This window comes from Nipponia nippon, unplaced genomic scaffold (genome assembly GCF_047370975.1).
Source record: "Nipponia nippon isolate SJK-2023a ecotype South Korea unplaced genomic scaffold, ASM4737097v1 scaffold_2, whole genome shotgun sequence".
Taxonomy (NCBI): domain Eukaryota; kingdom Metazoa; phylum Chordata; class Aves; order Pelecaniformes; family Threskiornithidae; genus Nipponia; species Nipponia nippon.
In genome coordinates, this window is record NW_028262336.1 from 34,753,067 (window position 1) to 34,777,608 (window position 24,542).

Genomic DNA, 24,542 nt, shown 5'->3' on the forward strand with positions numbered 1-24,542 from the left:
ACCTGAAAAAAAATCTCTTGAATGGCTTGATATTTTTTCAGACATTCATATAAGACAACACACATTTTGTACTAACTTGGAGTAAAATTTTCAGCAACATTGCATGAAGCCTGTTATGAAAGAGAGCGTAATCATGAAATAAATTAATTTCTATCCACTCTATCAGTTTTATTCCATACTAGGCAATAATTACCTAAGACTTCCACATACTGAGGCCTGTGGCAGCACAAGTGAAGGCAAGATTCACCGCTGGTTATTTTCTTGGTTCGTTTCAGAGAGACAGGAATGAAAGGAGAAATTCTCATCAATGGACAGCCTCGTGACCTGCGCTCTTTTCGCAAAGTCTCCTGCTACATTATGCAAGATGACATGCTCCTTCCTCATCTGACTGTCCAGGAAGCTATGATGGTGAGCTTTGTTTCTTACTCTAATTTATTTGAGCAGGAGAAAATGGAAAAATCTCTGTGTATTGTGCACATGTTCTTACTCCTGGTAATGCCACGAGACATTATCTCTATTTGATCCCACCCAATGAAAGTGCTTGGACTTCAATGATGCCTTGAATTCCATTGCAGGTTCATCCTTCTAGGGGTTGTCTAAGCTTCTTTAGCTTTACTGTTTTCAGTTTGTGACCAGCATTATGATTTGGAAGAAAATCTAAGGCTCAACTCCTTAGACCCCCTAGAGAATGGAACCTGAAATTCTGCACAGAATGAGCCTTTGTAGGGACCATGATTTTTCTTGGGTGGTGGATGAGTAACCTTGTCTCTCTCTTTCTCCCCATCTTCCATGTTCTTGACTGCGAAGTGCTATTTTGACTGAGCATGGTCCCTCTGCTACTTCTACTCTTCTGTGCCTTTTCTTTAATAAGGGCAGATTTTAATCTTTAATCTTTAATAAAGGCAGAAAATGTTATTGAAATAAGGCTAAGGTTGCTCATACTATATGCAAGCATCAATTCACAAATTTTAAGGCCAGAAGAAATCAGTGTAGTTTTTATGTGGCTAATTTTCTGCAAAGGCTCTTCTCTGTGAGGAAGTTTTTCTTCTCTTTTATTTACTTGAACATTGTAGTCGGAGTCCCATAGGACCACTTTTGTAGAATTGGGCCCAGATTGTACTTGCTGTCTAAATTAATCAATCAAGGCTCTGACAAAAATAATTACTTAACAGTTTAATTGCTTCTAATAAAGGTTAATCATCATGTTTTGTGGAGCTGCCTCTTAGGACAGCAGATTGCATCTTTCACAAGATTATTTATTTCTATACTCATTTGTTCACATCCTGGAGAATGGCAGAATTTGGTTATCCTTATGATATGGATGAAGCACAAATAAACTGTGATTCTAGTATTGCCTGGGAAGTTAGTGGCTATGAAAAAACATGACTCTCCCATCTTCCTCTCAAGCTCTTTCACTTGCAGAATGGCCTTTCTTTCTAATGTGCTTTTTGTCAGATGCTTGAGTGATTGCTTAAGTCAGATTATACTCAGTTACCTACTGCACATGCATATGTGATGCTTGCAATTTGAACATTATAGTTCAACTTAACCTTTTCTGACTGGGTTGAAAGAAGTTGTTTAAATGGTACGTTGGGATGTAGTGCCTGAGACACTGTAACTGGTTGTTGTGCTTCAGACCAGTTCAAAATCAAATTCCATTGTATTGCATTCCAGGTGTCTGCTCACCTGAAACTTCAAGAGAAAGATGAAGGCAGGAGAGAAATGGTATGTATATTGTCCATCAAACTGAGAATTTTTGGGGATGCCAAAGACGTCCATGAAGTGAGCTCTGTAAAGCAGGCATTTTTATCTAAGATTGAATTGCATTGGACTTGTAATGATAGAATTAATCATAACCTGAAAGTTGACAGGTATCATTATGAGGGAATGTTTACTACAGTCTCTACAGAAGTTGCTTTCAGTGTGAGACTGAGTAGATAATTGTAAAAAATCTATTGAAATAAATTCACAGGTTTTGTAAGATTCCTTTTAATGTACCTTAGCAGCTTAGATTCTCTTATATGCATGTCTGAGGGCTCAGGCATCTCGTGTGTGGCAAGATAAATCAGTCATGTCTGGCAGTGGTGAGTGTAGGCCTTAATTTTTCCAAGGACTAATGAAAAACTCAGCAGTTCTTGTAACTGCTGCAGAAATTTCTGTGCTCGTGTTTGAAAGCATTGATCTTCATGGCTATGCTGGTGGACATATTGTTGCGCTGGACAAGTTAATGCAGTTGCGGTTAAGATACAGACTAAGGTATTTTGAAGCTGTGTTGGGTGACCAAGGTTTGGACAAGTAGGAAACCGGGCTAAAACATGCACGTATCTTTTCTGAAACACTGGGAATGAGTTGCACAACTTATTCTTGCACATTTGCTGCACTGTCCTGCTTCTGCCTGTGGCTGACATATGACTTTCCTGAGTGGGAGAGAAGTCCTGGTGTGGTTTTGCCCATGGAGACCCGTAACCCAGCTGGACCTGTGCTAGGAAGCGTGCGCTTCTCGCTCGTCTGATTGCCATGATTCCTCCCCGTGATTTGTTCTGACACAGGGCTGTCCTTTTAAAGAAAATACCTTGGAGGTGTGTGACCAGACAAAATGGCTTCTGACGTGTTAGCTTGTGCATGAGGCGGCTTTCTCAACTGAATTTGGTTACCTCAGTTATACTTTAAAAAGGACTGGAAATGTGCCCTTTCTACACATTTATTCTGCACTTAAAATGTCTGGGCCTGTGTATTCCTAAGGACACTCAGAGCTCAGGTGTCTGTCTGTGCTCAGGTGGAGTTAACCAGAGCATGCCAAAGCCTAGGAAAGGAACAGTTCGGTCCTGCACAGCATGTTTCAAAACCATATATGCCCAGGGAGGATAATGTCTGGAGCAAAACATAAAAAAAAAATCATGGTACTGGTGAAAGCAGAGATGGTTCAGGTTGTTGAGAGAGTCGTGAAAAGTTAAACGGTAGCTCAGAAAGTGTTTGGAGATGTTTTGGTTTCAGTCCAGCATAAGAGAGCACCAACGAGGAGACAGTATGATCTCTCATACACTGCTTCCTCGAGGAGGAAGCCTGTGTTACATGGGGGTTATGCTGAGGGCTGATGGGGCTCATGTGATAACAGGGCCACACGGCTACTATTGAGATTTACCTTCCAAGAAAGCTGGCTGCTCCTTCTATCTTTGTTAGGGACATGTATGTTACTCTGAACAAGTTTTCTAGTGGCTTAGCAACTCAGTTGTCCCACCAATGAAGAGGGAGTTACTACTGGTATAGGAAGCTGCCAATGTTTTTGCTATACTTACTCCTGTAAACAGAACTGAAGTTTTGGGCTTTCCATGATTTTTCAGTGTTCTTTTTCATAAATAGAAAGGAGGGTGAGATTTCCATTTTGGTGCATTTTGTGCTCCCAAAGCTGTGCACTGAGGAGACCCTCCGTGGGCAAATTAGGAAATCACGTAGGTGACTGGAAGAAGCCACCTTGCAGGACTCAACTGAAACCGAGTTGTGCAGGAGGAAGGAGGAGATGAGGGGACACAGGAGTGGGAGTGGAGCATGGGCATGATAAAGTTGTGGCCTGCTGTCTCAGGAACATAAGAGGCTTCCTGCTCTTCCCCAGCTGCCAGTTTAATTCATTTTTTTTTATCTGGTAGAGGCCTGAACTTGACTTGTTGGACTTAATAATTTCAGATGAGTCTCTTATTCTAGTAAAAGACGCCTCTGACAGTAGCTGGCATGTGATTCTTAAGCAGAGGTTATAAAAGAGAAGGTGAACCTGCTTCTGACCCACCTGGTGAAAAGTATACCCTTTGCCTGAAATGTGAAAACTATGGCAGCTTCAAAGGCAGAACAACCATTTTTGTGGCTGTCTTCTGTCTGTATTTACTTCCAAATTGGAACATTTGGCATTTCTTCAATCTCAGAGAGTCCTTGAAAATCAGAAAGAGCTCCAGAGAGGGAAACTTACAGGAATCAACATATGTTTGGTAGCTTAAGGTTGCTTTGATTCTCTCAAATACTTTTTTTTTTTTTTAATAAGCTAAACACAGATTATTTTTTTTTATTGGAAAATGCATTTGTTTAGAAACAGCTGTTAATTTTATTTGCAGTTTGAAAGTCTTAATTCATTTACACTTTAGTAAGTTAGGCCAAGCAAGTTAATTCACATGTTCACACTGTCACTGTAATTAGAAGCAGCTCTTTGAGGAAAAACCTGTGCTGTATGCATTTATTCAACACATCTTAGAAGGGCAGTCATTTTCTGGTTAGTGTTCCTGGCCTGTGCTGGACTAGATCATTCATTTTATTGTTGTAAATTGTAAGATACAATTTATCTATGATAAACATTTACGAATTTATGCACTCATGTTAGCAAGATTACAATGCTTGTTTAAAACACAGAGAAGTGAAAAATCCTCCAGTGAACCATAGTTTACAAGTCTAGTTGACCTAAGTTGTGCTGCCCATGTCCCATAGCATCCTTCCTAGAGATAAAGGGAAGGAGATAGTTGGGCTCTTTTCTCTGAGAACAAGGGTTAGTGGGTTTTGTTCTTTTTTTCACCCCCTCTCATTGAGAGAGGTAGCTCCTTGAAGTCAAAATCAGGACAAGTGAAGGGTCAGGCCCTGGTTGGTCTAACCAACTTTTACCATGTTAGCCACCCTTTCTAGAAAAATTCCCTCCATCCAAGCAGCTACTACTTTAAAAAATGACGGGCTCCTTTTCCTATACTTCAGTGAAGTATTGGATGTCTGGGCTTTCTTTCTACCTTTTAAGTGGTAGATTTTTTAATTGCATGAGCAACGTAGCTTGGATTCACTCATTTTTATGTTCATGTTTTTACCGATGCCAAAGAGCTATTTTCCTCATATAGGGCTACCAGGCCAGATCTAAAACCACTGAAACAGGAGAAATTCATAGCAGCTGGGATTGTTCTCCTTTTGCTCCAAAGACCCTGGGACAAGCTGTGCCCTTCCTGAGGCTGTGCCTTGAGGAAATCCCAAATGTCTGACAGTACCTGTGACAACTGAATTGGCTCTGAGGAGAATGAAAACACTTAAAATCAATGGCCGCACTTTAAAGAGCAGACTGTGAAGAATGGATGAGATAAGAGCAGGTCATTGCTCTATAGAAACCACTGATTTTTGTTATACAGTTCTCCAGTCCCTTGTAAATACAGCCTAGAAGTTCTATTGAAAGAAGCTTCTTGGTTCCACTGTGTAGTAACTCCTCACATGCTGCAAAGCTCTTTTGATATCGGTGCCATATCCAAGGGGTGCTATAGAAGAACTGATTTCCACTCCATTTTCACAGGCAAGGTTTCCTTACTGAGACAGGTCATGTAGGACAAACAAGTAGAATTTGGGTCAAAATAGTAAATGGGAGACTGTTAAGCCCCACTGAATCTAATAAATGCTACATTAGATGAAAAAAGGCTTTGGTGTATGGATGGTGAAACAAAGTCATGAGCTAGTTTACATTCTCCATGAAAATCAGTAAAGAGGCTTTTTTTTGTGCTAACAAATTTAAATGACGCATTGTTGTGTTTCCTCTAGGTAAAGGAAATACTGACAGCCCTCGGTTTGCTGACATGTGCCAATACGAGGACTGGGAGTCTTTCTGGAGGCCAGAGAAAGCGTCTCGCCATTGCTTTGGAGCTGGTGAACAATCCTCCCGTCATGTTTTTTGATGAACCAACCAGGTACTTCAAGGCCAAAAATTATAGACAGACAAATACTGCTTTTTATAGTAGAACGGTGGTGTAGAAAGGTTATTCACCTTGGAAAAGGCTCATTTTATGTTGCCTGTAAGTACTGAATAAGGCCACAAGAAATAATTTGATTTGGGTACTTAATGCCTTGGGTCACTGCTGTAATTGCTGGACTGTGGGACACAAACTGAAACAGGAAGGAAGAGAGAGAGGAAAATGTTTTCAGAATGTGGCATGAGTTTTCTTTTTCAAGCAAAGATAGCTTGAATATAAGCATTTTAAAGTGTGACTTTTAATAATGAATGTAGCATATATAGAATCGAATTCTGTGATCAGTCTAGGAGGAGGCTGGGAGAGCTATGAATATGTATCTGTTCATTAAAGTTGGGAGCATTTAAATCTGCAGTACTAAAATGTAGAAGTCCCTTAAGGCAGCTTTGAGAATACTCTATTTTTCATTCTCAGGCATGCTTCCAACTTAATTAAAAGACTGATGGAGAAATACAAGCGTAAGGTTGGCATATGATAAAATTAAACTGCTACAGAGAAAATTTGTAAATGGATAATAGTGAGACACCAAAGTAGCAAATACATGTGCTAGTTTTGAGTGGTGCCTATGGACCTGTGGATAACTAACTTTCTTTTTATTCAGCGGCTTGGATAGCGCATCATGTTTTCAGGTTGTCTCCCTGATGAAGGCTTTAGCCCAGGGTGGCAGGTCCATCATCTGCACGATTCACCAGCCCAGTGCTAAACTGTTCGAGTTGTTTGATCAGGTATTACTCTCAAACTCTTTCTCTTTATGTGTGGTTTAGGTAGGTTATACTTTCAAGGCTACACTGTTTAAGTAAAAACAAGAATAATTCTAGTCTATGGTTCCAAATCAAATAAAGACATTCAATAAATAAGAGCGAAATATATTTTTTGATTATGTTTTTTTCTTCTTCTCTGCCCATTTCCATTATTTACATGAAAAGTTTTTAAAGAATCTGGCTGGTATGTTTGTGAAATCATGATTATTGCACTTGTGATTTTCATGCCTTCACCCACCACTGCTCCTGGGCACAGGGCTGTTGGTAAAGTAAATTAGAGTAGTTTAAGAGCAAGAGAGCTTTAGTGCCAATGTCTGCAATGTTGCTAGTACACATTCTCATCCGAGCTACACAGGTGTAAATTCAGAAGAGTCTATTCACGTGAAATAATAATAATTGAAATGAAGTCTGTTGGAGATCATGCGTGTTCAGGTTAGATTTAAATTTACTTTAATCTTGTTAGGAGATTTAAATTAGACTTGTGAGAGCTAAGAGAAAACCTACTACACCATAGGTGAACAAGCTCTTGCAGACTGCCAGTCTGGCAAGGAGGTTTATTTAAAGTCAATAGTGTGGCTAAAAGTAAGAATAAGCAAGCTGTTTCCCATTGCTGTGCTGTTCCACCTCTCCTTCCATTCCTGCATTCACCAGCCTCATCTCCCAGCCCAAAATATCCATAATGTGTGGAAATTAGATGACTCGGCTCTACAGTTTCTTGCCTATTTTCCGCATGTGTCTAAGGCTGGAATTAGTCTGTTTCTGTGTTAATGTGCTTTAAGTTCTGGAGGGAATGTTTGCAGAATTCAAACCTTAAGCACTTCATTTTCCATTAGTTGTAATTCCATGCAAAGGTAGTTCCACATCGTGACAAATCTTCCCAATGTGTTCTTCCCACGGGGACACAAAGAGGTCATTATGTTCATGGATTGCTGTCATACAGATAGCAGGATCAAATATTTTGATACTATTTCACATTTTTCTTTTTTCTTTTTTTTTTTTTTCCTGTTCTTTGCCTTGTTTTCCAGCTCTATGTTTTAAGCCAAGGTCAATGCATTTACCGTGGGAAGGTATTAAACCTAGTCCCTTACTTGAGAGATTTGGGTTTGAATTGCCCAACATACCACAATCCGGCAGATTTTGGTAAGGACAATTTGAATACTTTATTTAATTTATTTTGTATTTGATTAGCACCTCCAGGGTAATGGGGACCATGGTCTGTTTTATACTCTTGTACATACATGCATATGTGTGTGTACATATATGTACCAAAATTCAAAATAAAATTATTCAGATTTTTTGTAAGTAATTTGAATGCCATCTAGTGGTAAAATTTAATGAATATTTCTCTCTGGTGGAAGTCCAGGTCCAGGAAAGATAAAATGTATTCTTTAGTGTTTCATAGTAACTAATCTTAGTGGCTTTTCGAAGTGGCTGCAGTATTCTGTTTTTTTTATCTTGAACAATACCACTGTGGTATTGTACAGCTAATAGCATGGTGGGTTTTTTCATTGTTGTTTCTTAATTCCAAAGAAGCCGTAAGGACCACAAAAATAGACTTTTGTCATTGTTTATTACTAAGACTATCCCATATTCACTGCCTTTCCTCTAAAATGGTTCATTTAACTTCCAGGATGAAGAGAACTCTCTGAAGATTTATAGAAAGATACATTTAAATTATGTGTCTATACATATGAATTTGCACGTGGCATTTTAGAGCCTGTTCTAGACAAAAATCCTGTTTCTGTCAATGCTACAGAATCAAGAGGATCTAATAATAAGGCTTGTAACTAGTCAGTAGCGTAAACCAGTAACTCACCTCTCACCTTCTGTTTTCTGTAGTTATGGAAGTAGCATCTGGTGAATATGGCGACCAGAACAGCCGTCTGGTAAGGGCAGTACGGGAGAGGATATGTGACACAGACTACAAGAGAGATGTGGGTGGTGAGAATGAGTTGAATCCCTTCCTCTGGCACCGGCCTTCTGAAGAGGTATTTTGTATATCACAACTAATGGGCATGGCTTGAGGCTGGAGGGGGAGGAAGATAATTTAAATACTCAGTCAATGGAGGAAGTTTCTGGGCACATTCAGCTGAGAGTGGGGTTTTGTGAATGAACACTAAGCAAGATGCTGCAAAGAAAGAAGTTTATTTGTTTATGTGTTTCCACAGGATTCGTCCTCCACAGAAGGCTGCCACAGCTTCTCTGCCAGCTGCCTAACCCAATTCTGTATCCTCTTCAAAAGAACTTTTCTCACCATCATGAGGGATTCGGTAAGACTGCCTTTATAATAACTTGTAGCCAAAAGGTCTATCCAGTTGGTTGTGAGGTAGTGTAATACACCTTAAAGGTCCTGTCCAACAGCCCATGCATGAAAATCATCACAGAATGTCAAAGGAAAGAGACTGCTCTTTCAGTCTTGCTATTAACTGTACCGTCTTCACTGTGAACAACAGTTTTCCACCGTCTTCATTGTGAACAACGGTTTTCTTCAGAGGAACTCAGAAGCATCCAGCCTAAAAACCTAAAGCTTAAATCCCCTCTGTGCTGGCAGGTCCCTTATACAGTTATTTATCCTACTGAAAAGTGAGTGAGAAGTTGTACAGGTGTGTCACAAAATTAGTTTTTCCAGAAAGTTCAGGGTGGCAGAGGTAATAATTTCAGTGTGATGTAAGGCTAATACTTAAAGTCTTTATTTTTGAAACAGAAAATTGGTAAATAAAAATGTTGCTTCTCTGACAAAGAAACATTTCTGTTTTCGTACATTTCCTATCAGAATGAAGTAAGTATCATAATGAAACTGTTCATTCCCAAGGGAAAAAAAAAACATATCTTTCACCTTTTTTCTTAAAAATAAACAACCCCCTTCAAATTCCCAAATCCTGCAGTTTTCATGTATGTTCATTAAATATTTTGGGTGCCTAGTTTGCATTAACAAAATGCAATGGGAATTTTTTTTTATTGAAGGAAGTTTTTCTTATCTCTAAGTAGCTGAGTTGTTTGTGAATTTAAGAGATAGAATTATTTACATTGTCTGATTGATGCTTTGAAATATCCTCTAGGTAAGATTGTCCCTTCGTTAACAGGTGTGAGTTAAGGAGATGAGCTTCCTCAACTAGACCTTACATGCACAACTGTCCAAGGAGCTCACCCATGTGCAATATAATTGGTACTGGTTGGCCAAGTGCTTTTCTCTGTGGCAAATTTGCAGTTTGATAAATCTGAGGAGGGTTTGTCTGCTGCTTTTTCTGCATGTTGGAAGGTTTTCAGTGCTTTACATGAGGGTGGGGGGAAGACAATATATACATTAATATATAGAGATGTATTAATTTGACATACCTGTCCTTACAAAAGGGGAAGGTCAGAGACTATTATCTGTACTGGTGGGTACATGGTGGATTCAGATGAGGTAGTTTGGAAACCAAAAGCAGTTGAGCCATGTGGAGCTCAGCATGAGTAAGTTACCCTTGTGACAGGGTAAGCTGAGCTTCACTGAGCTCCAGATGCTGCAGCTACGCTGCTTTTGCCCTGCACCCAGGCAGGTATCTCTTTAGGACACTACCATTTCCAGTGTAGACATGTCCACACAGAACTACAGGCCTGGAAGAAACCTACTGGACCATTGTGTCCAGGCCTCTGCTGTCAGATAACCACAGTATCCCTTCCCTTTCAGAAAGGGAAATATATTGAATGCCATAGTAAAAGCAATCAACTATTTTCCCCACTGCTCTGGTTGGGAAGAAATGCCAGAGCCATGCAATTCTAGTGGTTAGGAAACATCTTCTTATTTCCAGATCATATATGTTACGCACATTTGTTGTTTTGCCAGCACATTTCTTTGCCATAACTTGTTCTTCTGCCTTGCTGTTTTACATTATAGTGCATTTGTCATACAAGGATTAATTAAGCTGTTGAATTTTGCCTTCCTGCAATCTGGAATAGTTTGCACATCTGGTCTAGTACCAAACATTTGGTCAAAAATAAATTGACATGTTCATGTGGGAGGGCTCTTGTAATCCAAAACGTACGTACAGCTTCACATTCTCCATGTTGCTCAACTAGCTGATCAGAATGGCTCTGGTACACTTGGAGACCATATCTCAGAGGTGCGCAAGCCCTAACCATGGATCATGTGGTCCTCTCCTCGTCTCCACCAAGGGGAAACTGTAACTTATGTTCTGATGCATAGATTGAAGAAAAGAGTTGTTTTTAAGATTTTTTTTTTCCCCTGCTCAACTGTAAAGGCTTGCAGTTGTTCCAAACTTTATTATTTCTTTTGTTCTTCCTCTTGTAGGAATACTGTATTGCAGAGAAGGCACAGAAGAGTAATTTATGCCCGATAAGTTAGTTTGGTTTATATAAGCCTGAAATACCTTTTCTGCCTCTCTTCTGCTCTGGGATTATCTTTTAGTCAGAGAGAAAGTCTCCTCCTGATAAATGAGGGACAATGGCTCCATGACATTGTCAAACAGTAAGATTTCAGGTTGCAGCATTTGCAGTTTCTGCCTGTGTTTACAGGACACAGTTTTCTGTACTGTAATAGCCGTGTGTCTGATTGACACTGGGAAGCTCATTACAATACGTTTTCCTTAGCTGAAGCCCAGTTTGCCAGTAGGAAATGAAAATTTCTATTTAAGTTCTTCTGCACATAAGTACTTCTTTTCTGCAATCTGTATATCTTATTTCAGTCACATTGCCATTGTTTTTGAGCCCAGGCTTTCTGACCAGAAATAATACTCCTTCCTTGCTTGTAGGTCCTGACGCACTTGCGTATCACCTCACACATTGGCATTGGACTGCTCATTGGCTTGCTCTACCTAGGCATTGGCAATGAAGCTAAGAAAGTCCTCAGCAACTCTGGCTTCCTCTTTTTTTCCATGTTGTTTCTTATGTTTGCTGCGCTCATGCCAACTGTCCTTACATGTGAGTACCGGTCATACTGTTACATCAATGGAGAAGGGGATTGCATTAAGCTGGGAGGGTGTTGTAACGTATCTGTTTCGTATAAGTTAACATTTGACTTGTGCTACTACTTCTAAGACAGGTGTGGGGATAAATCTTGCACCGGCTAAACTGCTGTGTAGAGGCAAACAGAAATAGGCTTGTCCAGTGGCACCTCTCTCTCCCCATTTTTTGGCACTGTTTCTCAACCCAGGCAGTTCACGGTTACAGTCCCGGACTGGAATTTCCCCTTGTGCCAGTGCATCTCAACCGTGGTTGGTCTTAGGGAGGATGTAATAATTTCTCTAGGACTTCCAAGTCATGACTCCTGCATTAGATCAGCATATTCATGTGGTGTCAGAAGCAAACTTCTGCAGCATGGACTGTTCCATACTTCTTCTGGGAGCGCTGTTACTTTGGATTCCCTGTTGGACCAAAAGGAATAACCAGGTTCTTTAAGTTTTGACACACTTTTAATTCAAAAAACCTCTTTAAGGGAGGTTTAGATCATCTGAGTAGACTGATACATAGTCTAAACAGTGAGCAACTCTCAGGGCTGACCTCTTACATTTCATTACAAATCATTGAAACTATTGCTGGTCTGTCAAAGGCCTCAGTGTTCCAGTCCCACTATGGGACTGCAGCAGTGCAGGATTAGATATGGATAAACTACGTTATTATGTGCAACAGTTTGCACACTGACAACCTAACTTACTAACTTATGTTCTCTGTAGTTCCTCTTGAGATGGGAGTATTTCTTAGAGAGCATCTGAACTACTGGTACAGCCTGAAAGCCTACTATCTCGCCAAGACCATGGCTGATGTTCCTTTTCAGGTATGTGCTCTACTCTTCAATAAAACAAGAATCATTTAAGTTCATGGCAAGTCCACTTGCCAAGAAGGTTAGTACTGGTATTTTATCCATCTAAATAGTGGAGAAACTGTCCATATGTGTGTGCTGAAGCTTCAGGTCCAAATCAGAAGCACCCTAAGGGTAAACAGCAGGACTTCACAAAATGCGAGACCTGACCCAATACTTCTTTAACAGATGACCGTCTTTGCTTTTTTCCATAAGGGGAATTGAAAAGGGCTGTAAGCAAGTGGGTTCTGTTTTTTAATGCCCAAGTATTAAGATAGATATCACAGTCTGTGGCAGATGTATTTATTCTCTTCCGCCATGCCTGTCATGTAATGGAAAGGCTGAGAGCTGTGGATTAACTAGAACTCCCCCTGTTTTTATCTTATTCAGAGTAACAGTGAACGTTTGGCTTTAATGGACTAACTCCGAGTGTATCTCCTTACAGATCATGTTTCCTGTGGCTTACTGCAGCATTGTGTACTGGATGACTTCACAGCCATCTGATGCACTCCGATTTGTCCTCTTCGCAGCCTTGGGAACCATGACATCCCTGGTGGCTCAGTCACTGGGGCTTCTCATAGGTGCAGCCTCTACATCCCTCCAGGTACTGATGGTGTTTTGTGGTCTCACAGGAACCCTGCTGTCTCCTAACACTGACTGCTTACTGTAACTGCTGCTGTGTCCCCAAGACATTTGTTGAGAGATGACAGGCAAAAAGTTCTCGTGGTCTGATATAGGTACTTGATGCTTCCCACTAGCATCAACTTAAACAGCGTATACATGCACTGGGTGTGAGGCTCTGAAGTGCCTGCCCCTGCTTGAGTGGGTTGTCTCTTGCTATTCATCCTAGGCTGAGCAGGTCCTACAGACTGCAGGACTGATGCATTTCTGTGCATCTACAAAGTGGAGGTAGGCCATGAGGATCAGTTGCTCAGGAGAGGGTTCTTCCATACACATACAAAAAGGTTGCAGGAGGCAAGGTAGGAAAAGGCTTGCCCAGAAACTAAACTTCTGCAGAAGGAAGGAGAGAAGCAGCTGTTGGCATGACTGTCACACCGCAAGTTGGCTGTGTAACTCCATTCTGCTTCCTGGCAGGAGATGTGCTGAGGTGACCATTCCACAGCAGAACTGCTTTGTGGTGCTTGTGATAACAGATGATATTGACATTAATACGCATTGATGCTATGAAGATTTCTGCAGTAGAAGACTTGATTCCCTCTCTGTGCCACCCTGTGGAGACCAGCATTGCCCTGTTGTGTCATCCCTGTGCTTCTGCTCTCTCCAGAGATACCTATATGGCCCTTTGCCCTAGCGGGGATGTAGAGACGAGAGCCTGGAGTTGGGTCAAGATCTGTCTTCCCCACCAAAGCCACCCAGCTGGAGATGTTCCTTATCCTCTTCACAACATTTTAGGACTAGTTGAAGCTACTGTTCATGTGGGGTTAATAAGGAGGGAGGTCTGTGTGTCCTCAGTGGGGAGGGAGTGAGAAAGGATAATATTTAGAAAGAGGGGTCTCATACCCAGAGAAGGAAGCAAGGGAATCACAGTGCCCTCTTGCTCTGTAAACTTTTTGGTGGGTTCAAGTCCTTCAAAGGCCAGATCCCAGCACAGCAGCAGCATCAACTAGTAGAAGGGTTTAGGAAGAGGAGAGGGACCCCTTTTCCTCCACTAACAGCATCTAATCTCCCCCTCACAAGAAATCTTGTCCAAAAAAATCAGTAATCTCCTAGTATTTGGAACTGTGATAATTTTGCGGAGTAGCATTATAAGAAGGACTTGAATGTCATTGCTCCCCACTGCCTGAAGAGTAAGTTTGCACTGCCTGTTTGGGTTTGGCACAGAACAGAGGATTTGCCATAAGGGAAGTCGGCTCTTTTAAAGGCTGGTTTCCTCACTAGAGCTCAGGACATCAGATGAAAGAGCAAGTTAATTTTTATTTTTTTCTCTGACTGTCTGACAAGAAACTGTCTATTCCTTCTCTTCACAGGTGGCCACTTTTGTGGGCCCAGTTACTGCCATCCCGGTGCTTCTGTTCTCTGGGTTTTTTGTCAGCTTTGATACCATCCCAACATACCTCCAGTGGATGTCCTACATTTCCTATGTCAGGTACTGCTAGGGAGGCCATTAACCTCCCATCTGGAAATGCTGTTTGTTTGCCTTTGCTTGTTTGCTTGGTTACTTTGGGTGCCAAAGAGACTATGTTCACAGCACATTCTTTTAGAGTATAAATGTACATACGATGTATACCACATTATCTTACTGCATTTTACGTTATATGTGGTGTGAAATAAATAGGGACGTTCAGTACAGATTATCAGCCACAAGTCCATACCAGTCCCCTTGAATTCAGTGGGATTGCACAGCATGCAAATCTTCCTGGATTTTGCAATAGTGGATTTCTGAAATAATAGGGACAGTATGCCCAACTGAGAAATTTATGCCAGCACCTCATTTTGGAAGAAAATGTTGTATAAATCACTGCTGCTAGGTAGACTTGTTGGATAAAGACTTGTTTTTAAGTTTTGCAGTAGCGCTGCCACAAGAGGCATGGGATTTGTTTCATCTCTAATCTGAACTAGTGTATTAAAAACCATAGGCACCTTACAGCCTATCTATGTCTGTCACTCTCGCTGTCTGAGACAGCTATCTTAAGATGGGATGATTGCCATCAGGAAACCTCTGGAGGCTAGCACAGAGGGGTAGTTTAGACTAGACACTTAAATGTTTACAGCTGACATTAGGTGAAGTGAATTTTCCCATTCCCCTTTTCCCCACCCTGCCCAAGCTGCACTGTTACTGAGAAAACCCAAGCTAAAATATCCTCTCATTTGGCAAGTGAGGTCTTACACAAAGACCTATCAAAGATTAGGAGATTGCACACCCTGAATTAGTAGCTAGAATTCAAGATGAGGCCTTAAGCAGTTGTCTAGCCCGTGTGGGGTCTCCTGAAGCCGGAGGGTGCTGTCGTACGCATGGGATGCATGATGGTGTATCTGCTCACAAAGTCAAATCCTGAGTTCACCCAGTGCCAGGGGAGACGTGAGAACTGTACATTGTCAGTGAAACTATAGCACATGGAAGGAAAGAGAGATTCTAGATTTATGCCAGTTTTAATATATTTCTGACTTTAAATCATAATTGTATCCCTGTTGCTTAGTTTCAAAACATGGAATTAATGATGTCACTTTTAAAAGGGGGATTTCTGAATATGAAATTAGTCTGCTTTGTATTTTAATATTTTTCTTTGGAGAAATTGCACTATACGCTAACTGGAAGCAGTTAAAGGCAAAACTTCTGTCTTTGTTCAATCTTATGTAAAATGCCAGTGACATGTCATTTGCTTGATTGTAACAGGGATAGAACTTGCCCCGAGACACATGTGTCAGAACGATATTGAACCCCTCGGTGTTTCCAGCCGAGCTCTCATAGGGATTGTATTGCTGTTGGAGTACTTCTAAACAGATCATCAGGACTTTCCCTTGTAATCCATCCTTCTTCTTTCCAGATACGGGTTCGAAGGAGTTATTCTCTCCATCTATGGACTGGATCGAGAAGATCTGCATTGTGACAAAGATGATACTTGCCATTTTCAAAAATCAGAGGCCATTCTGAGAGAACTGGATGTAGAAAATGCCAAACTTTACCTGGACTTCATTGTTCTTGGAATTTTCTTCTTCTCTCTGCGCCTAATTGCCTATTTTGTTCTCAGATACAAAATCCGAGCAGAGAGGTAAAGGAAAAACAGCTAAAACGATGCAGTAGGAAGATCTTTAGACATGCTATAGAGGGCACTTGACATTGTCTCACTGTGGCAGGCCAGTCTCCAGTGCCCAGCTAGATGCTGTTATGACCTAGCCCGTAGAGAACCACAATGGGATAGTGGACATATAGTGTTAAGCCAATCAGTCCAGTTGGGTTGGGTCGTGTTTTCATTACACTTTCTAGCTTTAACTAGGAAGAAGAAATAGAAGGGAATTTTACACCAGAGAATATCAACACTGAGGCAATGCAACTGTAACAAAAAACATGGCTGCAGGAACTTTCCTTATGAAAAACAGTTTTGTGATAAGGTAATACTAGTCCTGGTAGCCAGAATAGTATAATGTCATCTATCGATGACAAGGTAACGAGATGCAAAATAGGGAATGCAAAGAAAATAGGATTCTCTCATCTTTTTAAATTCAGAGTTTCATCTTTGCAGTTTTCTATGTATTATTTTGCAATTCTTTTCCACAGAATTACCCCTTCTGGCCAAAAGTCTGTAAATGTATTCATTAATAAGGTAAAGAGATCTTTTTAATATGGATACTTTTTTAAAACAAACCTAAAGTGATTCAAGTAATTATTTTTGTTTCCGTCTAATTTTAGAATTCTGGTGCTTTACTTGTCGAGCTGGTCTCATATCTGAAAATTGTAATGATAGGAGGAAAAGGCAGATTCTGAGTCTGCACTCAACCTGTGGTCCATATTTGGAAGCAACAGTAGATAGCACAGGCAGTCAGACATGTTCAAGCTGTTGCTGAATGATGGAAAAAATGTTGTTTTGCAGTGTCTTTTAAATCCTCAGTCTTTGTGGTATTTAAAATACTAACTCTGCTCATTATCTATTTGAACTACCTCCTGCGAATGAAAAAGTCAAAGCTCTCCAAGGCTCATTTTTTCTTAAATTGTGAAAGCAAAATCTGTCCCTAAAGCCTGAACGATTGTTAAAGCCTGATGGAGTGCAAGAGCTATCCACAGCTCAAAGCTTGGGGTATTGCATTAAAACACTTGTGACCACCTCATGTGGCAGTGTTCATTATATCTGAAGCACACTACGTGTAGGACTCTCCTCAAAATATACAAATGACCTTGTAATACTGCAGGTCTAATTATGCCAGGCAGTTTTGTTCTCATCCTGAAGTCTACGTGGGTGACATGGGAATTAATAGCTAATTGATCTAAACACCAATGAAACCGTTAAAAGAAGCATGCATTTGTTTTGCATATCTCACCTTTGTGAACTTGGCAGGGAGAATTCTGGTTCCAAGTCAGTGTAAATTTTGTCACTGATTTTCATGGGTTTGGATTTTCAAGCCAAAATGAAATTATGGGGCCCATACTCATGTTGGACACCTTGGTGAACAACTGTGCAAATTCCACTACCTTCTGCCATTACTGTGTGCTTACCCTAGTGTCACAGACCTCCAAGTCAGACCTACAAATTCTATAAATGCATTATTCCTATCAGGATGCTGAAGTCTTGTAGATTGGAAGCAGCTCGATGTCAGCAAACCATTCAGGAGCTCAGCAGCTCATGACAGTAGAGTAGATGAAGAGAAACCTTGCACATCTGCTGGTCACCAGCAGTCACAATTCACAGAGTGTTTTTGAGGACTCCGTGGCTACATTATGCTAGTAAACTAAATAGTGCCAGGGCCAGCTCTATTAGTCGTCAGACAACTGGGGCTAATAGGAGCGGTCACAGGACTGTACTAACTCCTAAACAGAGCCCAAACATTGTCTGGAAAAGCTGTGGCTGTGCCGGGCCACAGCTCTGCCATTTAGCACTGAAGACAATGTTTCCCAGTTTTCCTGGCCAGTGACCAGGCTCTGTTTAATTTACCAGTACAGACATAGACCACATGTATCTTTTAAATTCAAGATGCTTGAATTAAGACTGTGTTCTGGAAAACTTTAAGTCAAGTCACATGTTTTAGGAAGGTTAGCTGAACTTTTCCTGAAAATAAGATTGACCTGAGCAAGCAAGGTCAATCTTTACTGTAGAAGAAAAAAAAAAAAATCCTTACACAACCTCTTTACATAGTTTTGTTGCTGTTTTTTCACAAAATGTCCTGGAGCCAGTAGAGCTTTTATACAGCTCTGTGGCTTCTCCAGGCATAATCACAAGCATGTATAGGCCTATATGGCTGTCAGATATGAGAAATTAAGAATTTGGTCTGTTCTAAATAATACTCATAACTCTGAATGGTTTTTAAATAAGTCACACGCTGAAATCCCTTGGCACAACATGCCTTGGTTATTTCAAGACTCTAAAAATATTTGTGAATATTACAGACGGTTCAAATGCTGCTTGCCAGCAGACGAAAGACTACCTTTGCCAAATTACTCTTTCGTTGCACACTGCTGGTCCAGCTGTAGGCTAGCTGAGTATGAAAGAGTGTGACATCCATGGCATTAAATACCTTCAGGGTTCATGTTTTGTGTTTACCAACACAATTTACCAAATACCACCTTGAAAATCACTTGCAATTTACCAACTGAAATAACTTTGCTGACACTTCGACACTGTTAACTTACACAATGACAATGCTGTCTTCTCCCATCTAGACCAATTTAGCAGTATGAGTTCCTTGGATGCTATCTTGTTATCTGTGCCTGTTCCTCTGTTTGTAGACTTTCTTATTTTACCTCTTTAGTCTGCAACATGTCCTGTACTGTAACTTTGTATTTTATTATGGTAGCCAAAAGTCTGGTCCTCCACGGGCATTGCTAAGAAAATGCATGCTCTGCAATATTTTTTGTCACTCCTTTTTTTTGGTAGACATGCTTTTTCCCAGCCATCTGCTGGCAGCATTTAGCTGAAAGTTACTATTCTAAGGAACGCTTTCAGACTGTAGTATCCCGCTAAAGAAATAAATTAATTCTGTTGAAACTCAGTGCTACACATAAATGAGATAATCATTCTTTCCCTCCTTAGCTCTAAAATTAACTAATGATATCTCTTTTGCCACTACTGTGCGACAGAAGTATTTAAAGTTCATCCCAATTATGTTTTCATACACTGCAAAGATTTTTATCGTAGTCTCAACCTGGCTTTTTTCTATTTATTTGGAAATAAATTCTAACAGGCTGATAGAAAACGCATTCCCAGGTTAATGGACTAAGCATGCATGTGCTGTAGTGTTAAGCAAGCACATAGTGAAGCTCTGAAGGCTTCATGCAGAATAATAATGAGGCCAGCAAGATTCTAAAGACTTCAAATCCTCAATTTATATAGCCATATATAAATAGCCGTAAACTGGTTGAAATCAATGCCGTTATTACCATTCGAACCAGTCACAATTTGACTAAATGTTGTGTACGATGCGAAAGGTTTATTAAAGGTCTCTTGAAGACTGAATGTATGATTTCTGTTGGGATTGCAGGAAGGTTTTCATGTTCTGTTGGCCTCCTTGTTTTATTTGCACTTGTTTTCTGCATGTTGCTTTGGTTACTGTGTGCATCAGTTAAGACTATGTGTTTCAAATGTTTTTTTTGTTGTTTTTCTTTGTGGAAACCTGCATATAATCTGAAAACCCCTGAGAATTTTTAAAAAGAACTTAAAACATTATTATTTGTAATTAAATAAAAGATTTGGAAAGCAGATTCTACTCATATAAGAAATTGAGAAAATTTCATCCTTATGGATCAAAGGGAGTAACAGAAGACTATCTGGTGCTGAGTTCCTGTCCACTCCTTAATATTTGGAGCCCAAGATATCTTTTTTTCATTAAAGGAGAGGAATATATATACACATAATACAGAGAGCTGGGAGTAAGTGGGAGGTAATGAACACTTGAGTCCAAGTACTGGATGTGTCTGATGACTGGCATTTCGATCTGCTCGTTTGTATCAAAGTCCATGTTATCAACAGAAATGAATGTTTCATTAAACATCTGTTTCTAGAAAGCAGTGTGGTACATACTGACATGTACCACCCCAGCGATCCTCATAGAGGAGGTCCTGTCTGTCCTATTTACTCGAGACCAGATGAATGTTTTCGACTCTAATGGGATCCTTTGAAGCCCTGTTCCAACAAAGTGCTTAACTGTCTTAATAACTTCTCACATCTGCATTATCTCATGTGAATCAAAGGAACAACTAATGTCTTTAAAATAAAGTCCAGGCTTAAGTGCTTTGCTGGGTGAGGGCTGTATTGCACCGGAAGAATGAGATGTTGGCTGTCTAAGCAGACTTGGAGACTATACTGAAAAATCCATTTGCTTTGGGTTAGTCTCTAGGAGATTACACCTTTACAATGATCTTGAATTAATCTTTTCAAATCACAAAATACTTCTTTTGAGAGGAAGAGGAGAATGAAAATCAAGCATGGAGATGAGTGTATATTTTTCTGTGTACTTACTGTTGCTTTGCATAATTGCTTTTGTTATCTGCATAGTTTTGGTAAGGAAAAATGAACTTTCCATTTTTTTTCTTTCTGTACTAGAAATGCCAATCCACAGCTGCTTTACATTCAAACAATGTCAGCATTTATTTTTACTTTCCAAACTAAGCAGGAGGGGATCTTAATTAATTATTTTTCAGTGTTAACATTTATGGGAATATGATTTTATTCTTTTGTCTTCTGCTCTGTGACGATTATATTCAGGAACAAGAACACGGGGCAGAGGGAGAGACTTAAGGTGCAATGATGATGTTTCCAAACAGAGCTCCTCGCAAATGGCAAGCATACCTCTTTCTGCAGCCTGATGCCCCTTCTTCCACGTTGCCTTCGCTCACTGAGCTTCAGGTCCAGTCTCATTTGGTGGCTGTGTGGGAGAGAGGGTCACACGTGTTTGTCCCGCGTAATGCAGAAGAGCCCCCCAGCACTGCAGGGCTGGTTATCAGCTCCTTCATGGGGGTCAAGTTAGTTCTGTGGGGAGTTTTTCATACCTGTGGGATCTGCTCTGATGCTCCTTGATCTTAGTGCAGCAGAAGCTGGCTCGGAGTCTTCTTCATGGGGGTTAAGCACAGCATTTTCTGTCCTGGCACTGTCTCTACTCTGGTGTGTCCTCATTCACAGAGGATTGTGAAGTTCATCAGCTGCCTTGGGTTGAGTGGGATATAAGCACAAGTTTGATTGCTTTCCCAAACAGAACAGTTCTCTTGACCTGTATTTGATTTGAGCCAAGCTTTGTGAGTTAGAATGAACACGGTTGAAAAGGACGTCCGCTGCAGGAGCAGCAGCGAGGCAGAGCTTCCTTCTGAATGCGTGGGTAGAGCCTGGGGTGCAGGTGGCCAGCCACAGCATTGGCCTGCTTCTTAGGATCCAGGTGTGGAGGAAGAGGGAATTACATGCATGCTGCTTTTAACTATGGATACTGTGATTCAGCCAATGAAATTCAGTTCTTTTTCATTTTCATCAACTGGATAGTGTTTTTGGACATGGTTTATCTCACAAAAGCATAGCTGTCTAAAAACGAGAGGTCTAGTCTAAGTTAATCATCTACTTTTCTCTGTAGTAAAAGGAAGCAAATAGCCATCTCCAGGACAAATGGACCAAGGTACTTCCATAGTTCCCTGAGGTAGGTATTTTTCCTAGTGACTTGAATTCTGGCCCATACAGTGAGTTTTATTATAGCAGTTGCCACATCTGAAGTCATGGCTGTTCCCGGGGGGCGTTCAGGGCAGTGTCAGCTGGAGCAGGACTGGGTCCTCATTTTGTCAGTGTGGTTCCAGTTTTTGCAGTGGCCCTGAAGTGGATAAATTGAAATGTTAGTAGTGTAATTCAGCTTCCTGGACTTACTGAGCTTAGTTTATGCATTTCTTCTGGTTTCCCAAGCTCCTTCTCTAGTTAATGGGGACTAGAGAGGCAGCTGCAGAGGCAATTCTTCCTGCTGAACTTAGCATCTCCTTTGTGGTCTTTCCTAGGCATGTGTTTTCGACACTGGCAGAAGATTTGGAATTAGGTAATGTGACAAAAAAAGCATGGTTTGCCCTCAGGGCGGTACATAACTCTTGCACTGAGGATCAAGGGAGCTGAGGAAGGTACCTTAGATAGTCTGCCTACCTGCTCTGGACGCGTCAAGTTAGAGGAGATGAGCCCCTCTACGTTGAAACTTTAGAGCTTAAAGCTTTGGTGTTTAGACCTTCGGAGCTGGAAGTTCAAGCAATTCCTTGCCAAAATGGAAACTTGTTAAAACTGGTCTTGCATTGTGGATACCATAGCACACTTAAACAAGTAGATGTGGTGTTTTGAGATATCTTGTTTCTGTAGCCCTGCTGTAAGTTAGAAAAGGTCCGGACTTCACCCTGAACTCTGAGTGTTAGGATTGTCATTCCCTTTAACATTCACACAGGGCAGCAAAGATCCCTGCCAAAAGCAGGAATATTAGAAAACACTGAGGTTGGGTTTTGGCAGTAGCTAGCCTTAGGCTCCTCCGGAGCAGGTTGCCTGGGGTAGATAATCGGTCTGTATTTCTGCAGAGGGATCTCAGTGGTAGCTGCAGAGATACTGTCCCACGTGGTGTTCTTTTTTCTTTGAGAAAATGATCTTCTCATGTATATCAGTTTTCCTACCAGAACAGCCCAATAGGGTGCAATTGCTCAGGAATTTCTTTCCTTTTGTTCCGTATGGAAAGCCATTTACAAAGTACGATAATAACAAAGGCATTTTTGAAGAGCCGTTGGGAACTAGAAGTAGGCAAAAAATGACACCGTGTCACGTCCTCTGTAGCAGTTTGTGACAGACTGATCATTGCTGTGCCTGTGACACGGGTCCTATTAATCCTGCCACACAGCACTAGTGAGCGCAGAAATGAAGTGCTGAAGTGTCATTGGAGTTAATCATGAGCTCTCTTATTCGTGGACAGGAGCAGTAGCGTTTCCAGTGATCAGCTTCTACTGTCCTGTTCTTAAATACCTGTTTTCATAATATATAAAGAGATCATTGTAACGTATCGCACTGGTTTTTATAACCCCGGATATCATTCTGCATATTACGTGTCCAAAAGTTGCAGGTTGAGCCTGCAAGGATGACAAGTTTCCTTTTAATTCTGTGCGTATGTTAGCGTACTTCTGTTCCTGTACACATTTCACGTAGAGTTTGTGAAGGAGTAATGGTACTGTAAAGCACGAAATCTAGCTTCAGAGTTTTTATTATTTTGAAATCTTATAACGAACCATAAATTTATGCAGTTGTCAACTGCAGAACCTTCCTTTAAGAGATTTAGATTTCTGTTGAGACCCATTGCCAGCACTGTAAAACAGAGGGTGACCAGTCAAAATACATTTGGCACAAGAAATCCCCATGGCTCAGCCTGCCAGCCTGCATTCTCTGCATTGTTTATGCCTTCAAGATACATCAAGATTTTGTCAACCCATTTTTTTTCTGGGGGCCTCCATGCAGCGCAGCCCATGCTTACCAATTGCTTGTGTGCTTATTGCTAGATATTTGTGGTTGCTGTCCACGTGGGGTGTAAAAATGAGCTGCTTGGGAACAGTGAGAGGTAGGTAGAGGTGCAGGGATGACTTTTAGATTTCTTTGAGCTACCGAATACCTAATGTGCTGGATCTATGGGTTTGCTTTACTCTTTCAAGAAGAAAAAAATCTAAAATGTCTTTTTAAGCAGATTGCAAGGCAACATGGAAGTCTTTACTTTTAAGGTTGATGGGGCTTTTTACTTCAGTGGCATGTGTGATGTCTTTTTTTCTGACCCCATTGTAGCTTATTTTAGTAGCCCATTTAGAGTAATCATTATACGAACTCCTTTCTATTACTTCCAAAAACCAGCCTTCCTCGCCTCGATGATAATTGTTCCAACTTTTACAAATGTGAATTAGTTGTTGAGCAATTTTAAAAAATATGGGAAAAAATGCTCTTAAATTACGGTAAAAGTAGATTAAATTTAAGGAGAAGATTTCATTGATATATCTAAAAAGAAGACAAGCAAGTCCTGCAGTGTAGCCAAGCCTTTACCTGTGTCAGTAAAGATTTGTGAAATACCTTATCTGAGTCAGTTGACCTTATTGTGAGATACTGCCCTTGAATCTGTTATTGAATTATTTAACATTTGTTCTTTTGTTTTTAAAGCAAGAGTCAATGCAAGGTATCATTTTAAATCAGCGTGCTAAAGTTGTGCATATTCTGTATATCTAATATGTCATTGTTGTCTCTTGTTTCTGTAATGCATTTGCATTACTATGAATCAATTTTATTACGCTTCTCTAGAGACTATTGCTGCCTGCACGCTGTGATATATTTGCACTGTTGTAGATATATACATATATACACATATATATAATTATATTCTATAAACCATGTCTTTTTCAGGTTGCTTGTTACCTTTGTAGTTTACGCTTACCGGTACAGTGAACCTGAGTAAAAATGCAGGATGTGGGGCATTCTGATGATATGTTACAATAATAGAGAAATCTTTGTATATTTCTGTATACTTAATACCCGTAAGAAGAGATTTGTATGTGCATTATTTTCCAAACTAGGGCTTTGTTTTCTGAGAATAGAGAACATT

At 40.5% G+C, this 24,542-nt stretch overlaps 1 protein-coding gene across 8 annotated transcripts in view; it reads left to right on the top strand.

Moving 5' to 3' along the window:
• ABCG1 (ATP binding cassette subfamily G member 1) overlaps positions 1 to 24,542 on the top strand; it is a 61,638-nt gene extending 37,096 nt beyond the window's left edge. For 4 of the 8 annotated variants that reach the window (XM_087757702.1, XM_087757703.1, XM_087757704.1 and 1 more), the window contains 12 exons: positions 276 to 408; positions 1,675 to 1,725; positions 5,545 to 5,690; positions 6,352 to 6,475; positions 7,537 to 7,651; positions 8,351 to 8,499; positions 8,680 to 8,781; positions 11,263 to 11,431; positions 12,184 to 12,284; positions 12,754 to 12,912; positions 14,297 to 14,415; positions 15,815 to 24,542. In XM_087757702.1, coding sequence (XP_087613828.1) covers positions 276 to 408; positions 1,675 to 1,725; positions 5,545 to 5,690; positions 6,352 to 6,475; positions 7,537 to 7,651; positions 8,351 to 8,499; positions 8,680 to 8,781; positions 11,263 to 11,431; positions 12,184 to 12,284; positions 12,754 to 12,912; positions 14,297 to 14,415; positions 15,815 to 16,043 — 1,597 coding nt within the window. In that variant the 3' untranslated portion in view covers positions 16,044 to 24,542. Of the gene's footprint in view, positions 1 to 275; positions 409 to 1,674; positions 1,726 to 5,544; positions 5,691 to 6,351; positions 6,476 to 7,536; positions 7,652 to 8,350; positions 8,500 to 8,679; positions 8,782 to 11,262; positions 11,432 to 12,183; positions 12,285 to 12,753; positions 12,913 to 13,403; positions 14,274 to 14,296; positions 14,416 to 15,814 lie in introns of those variants that run through there. The other 4 variants (XR_015704760.1, XR_015704759.1, XR_015704758.1 and 1 more) reach the window with 4 other exon arrangements.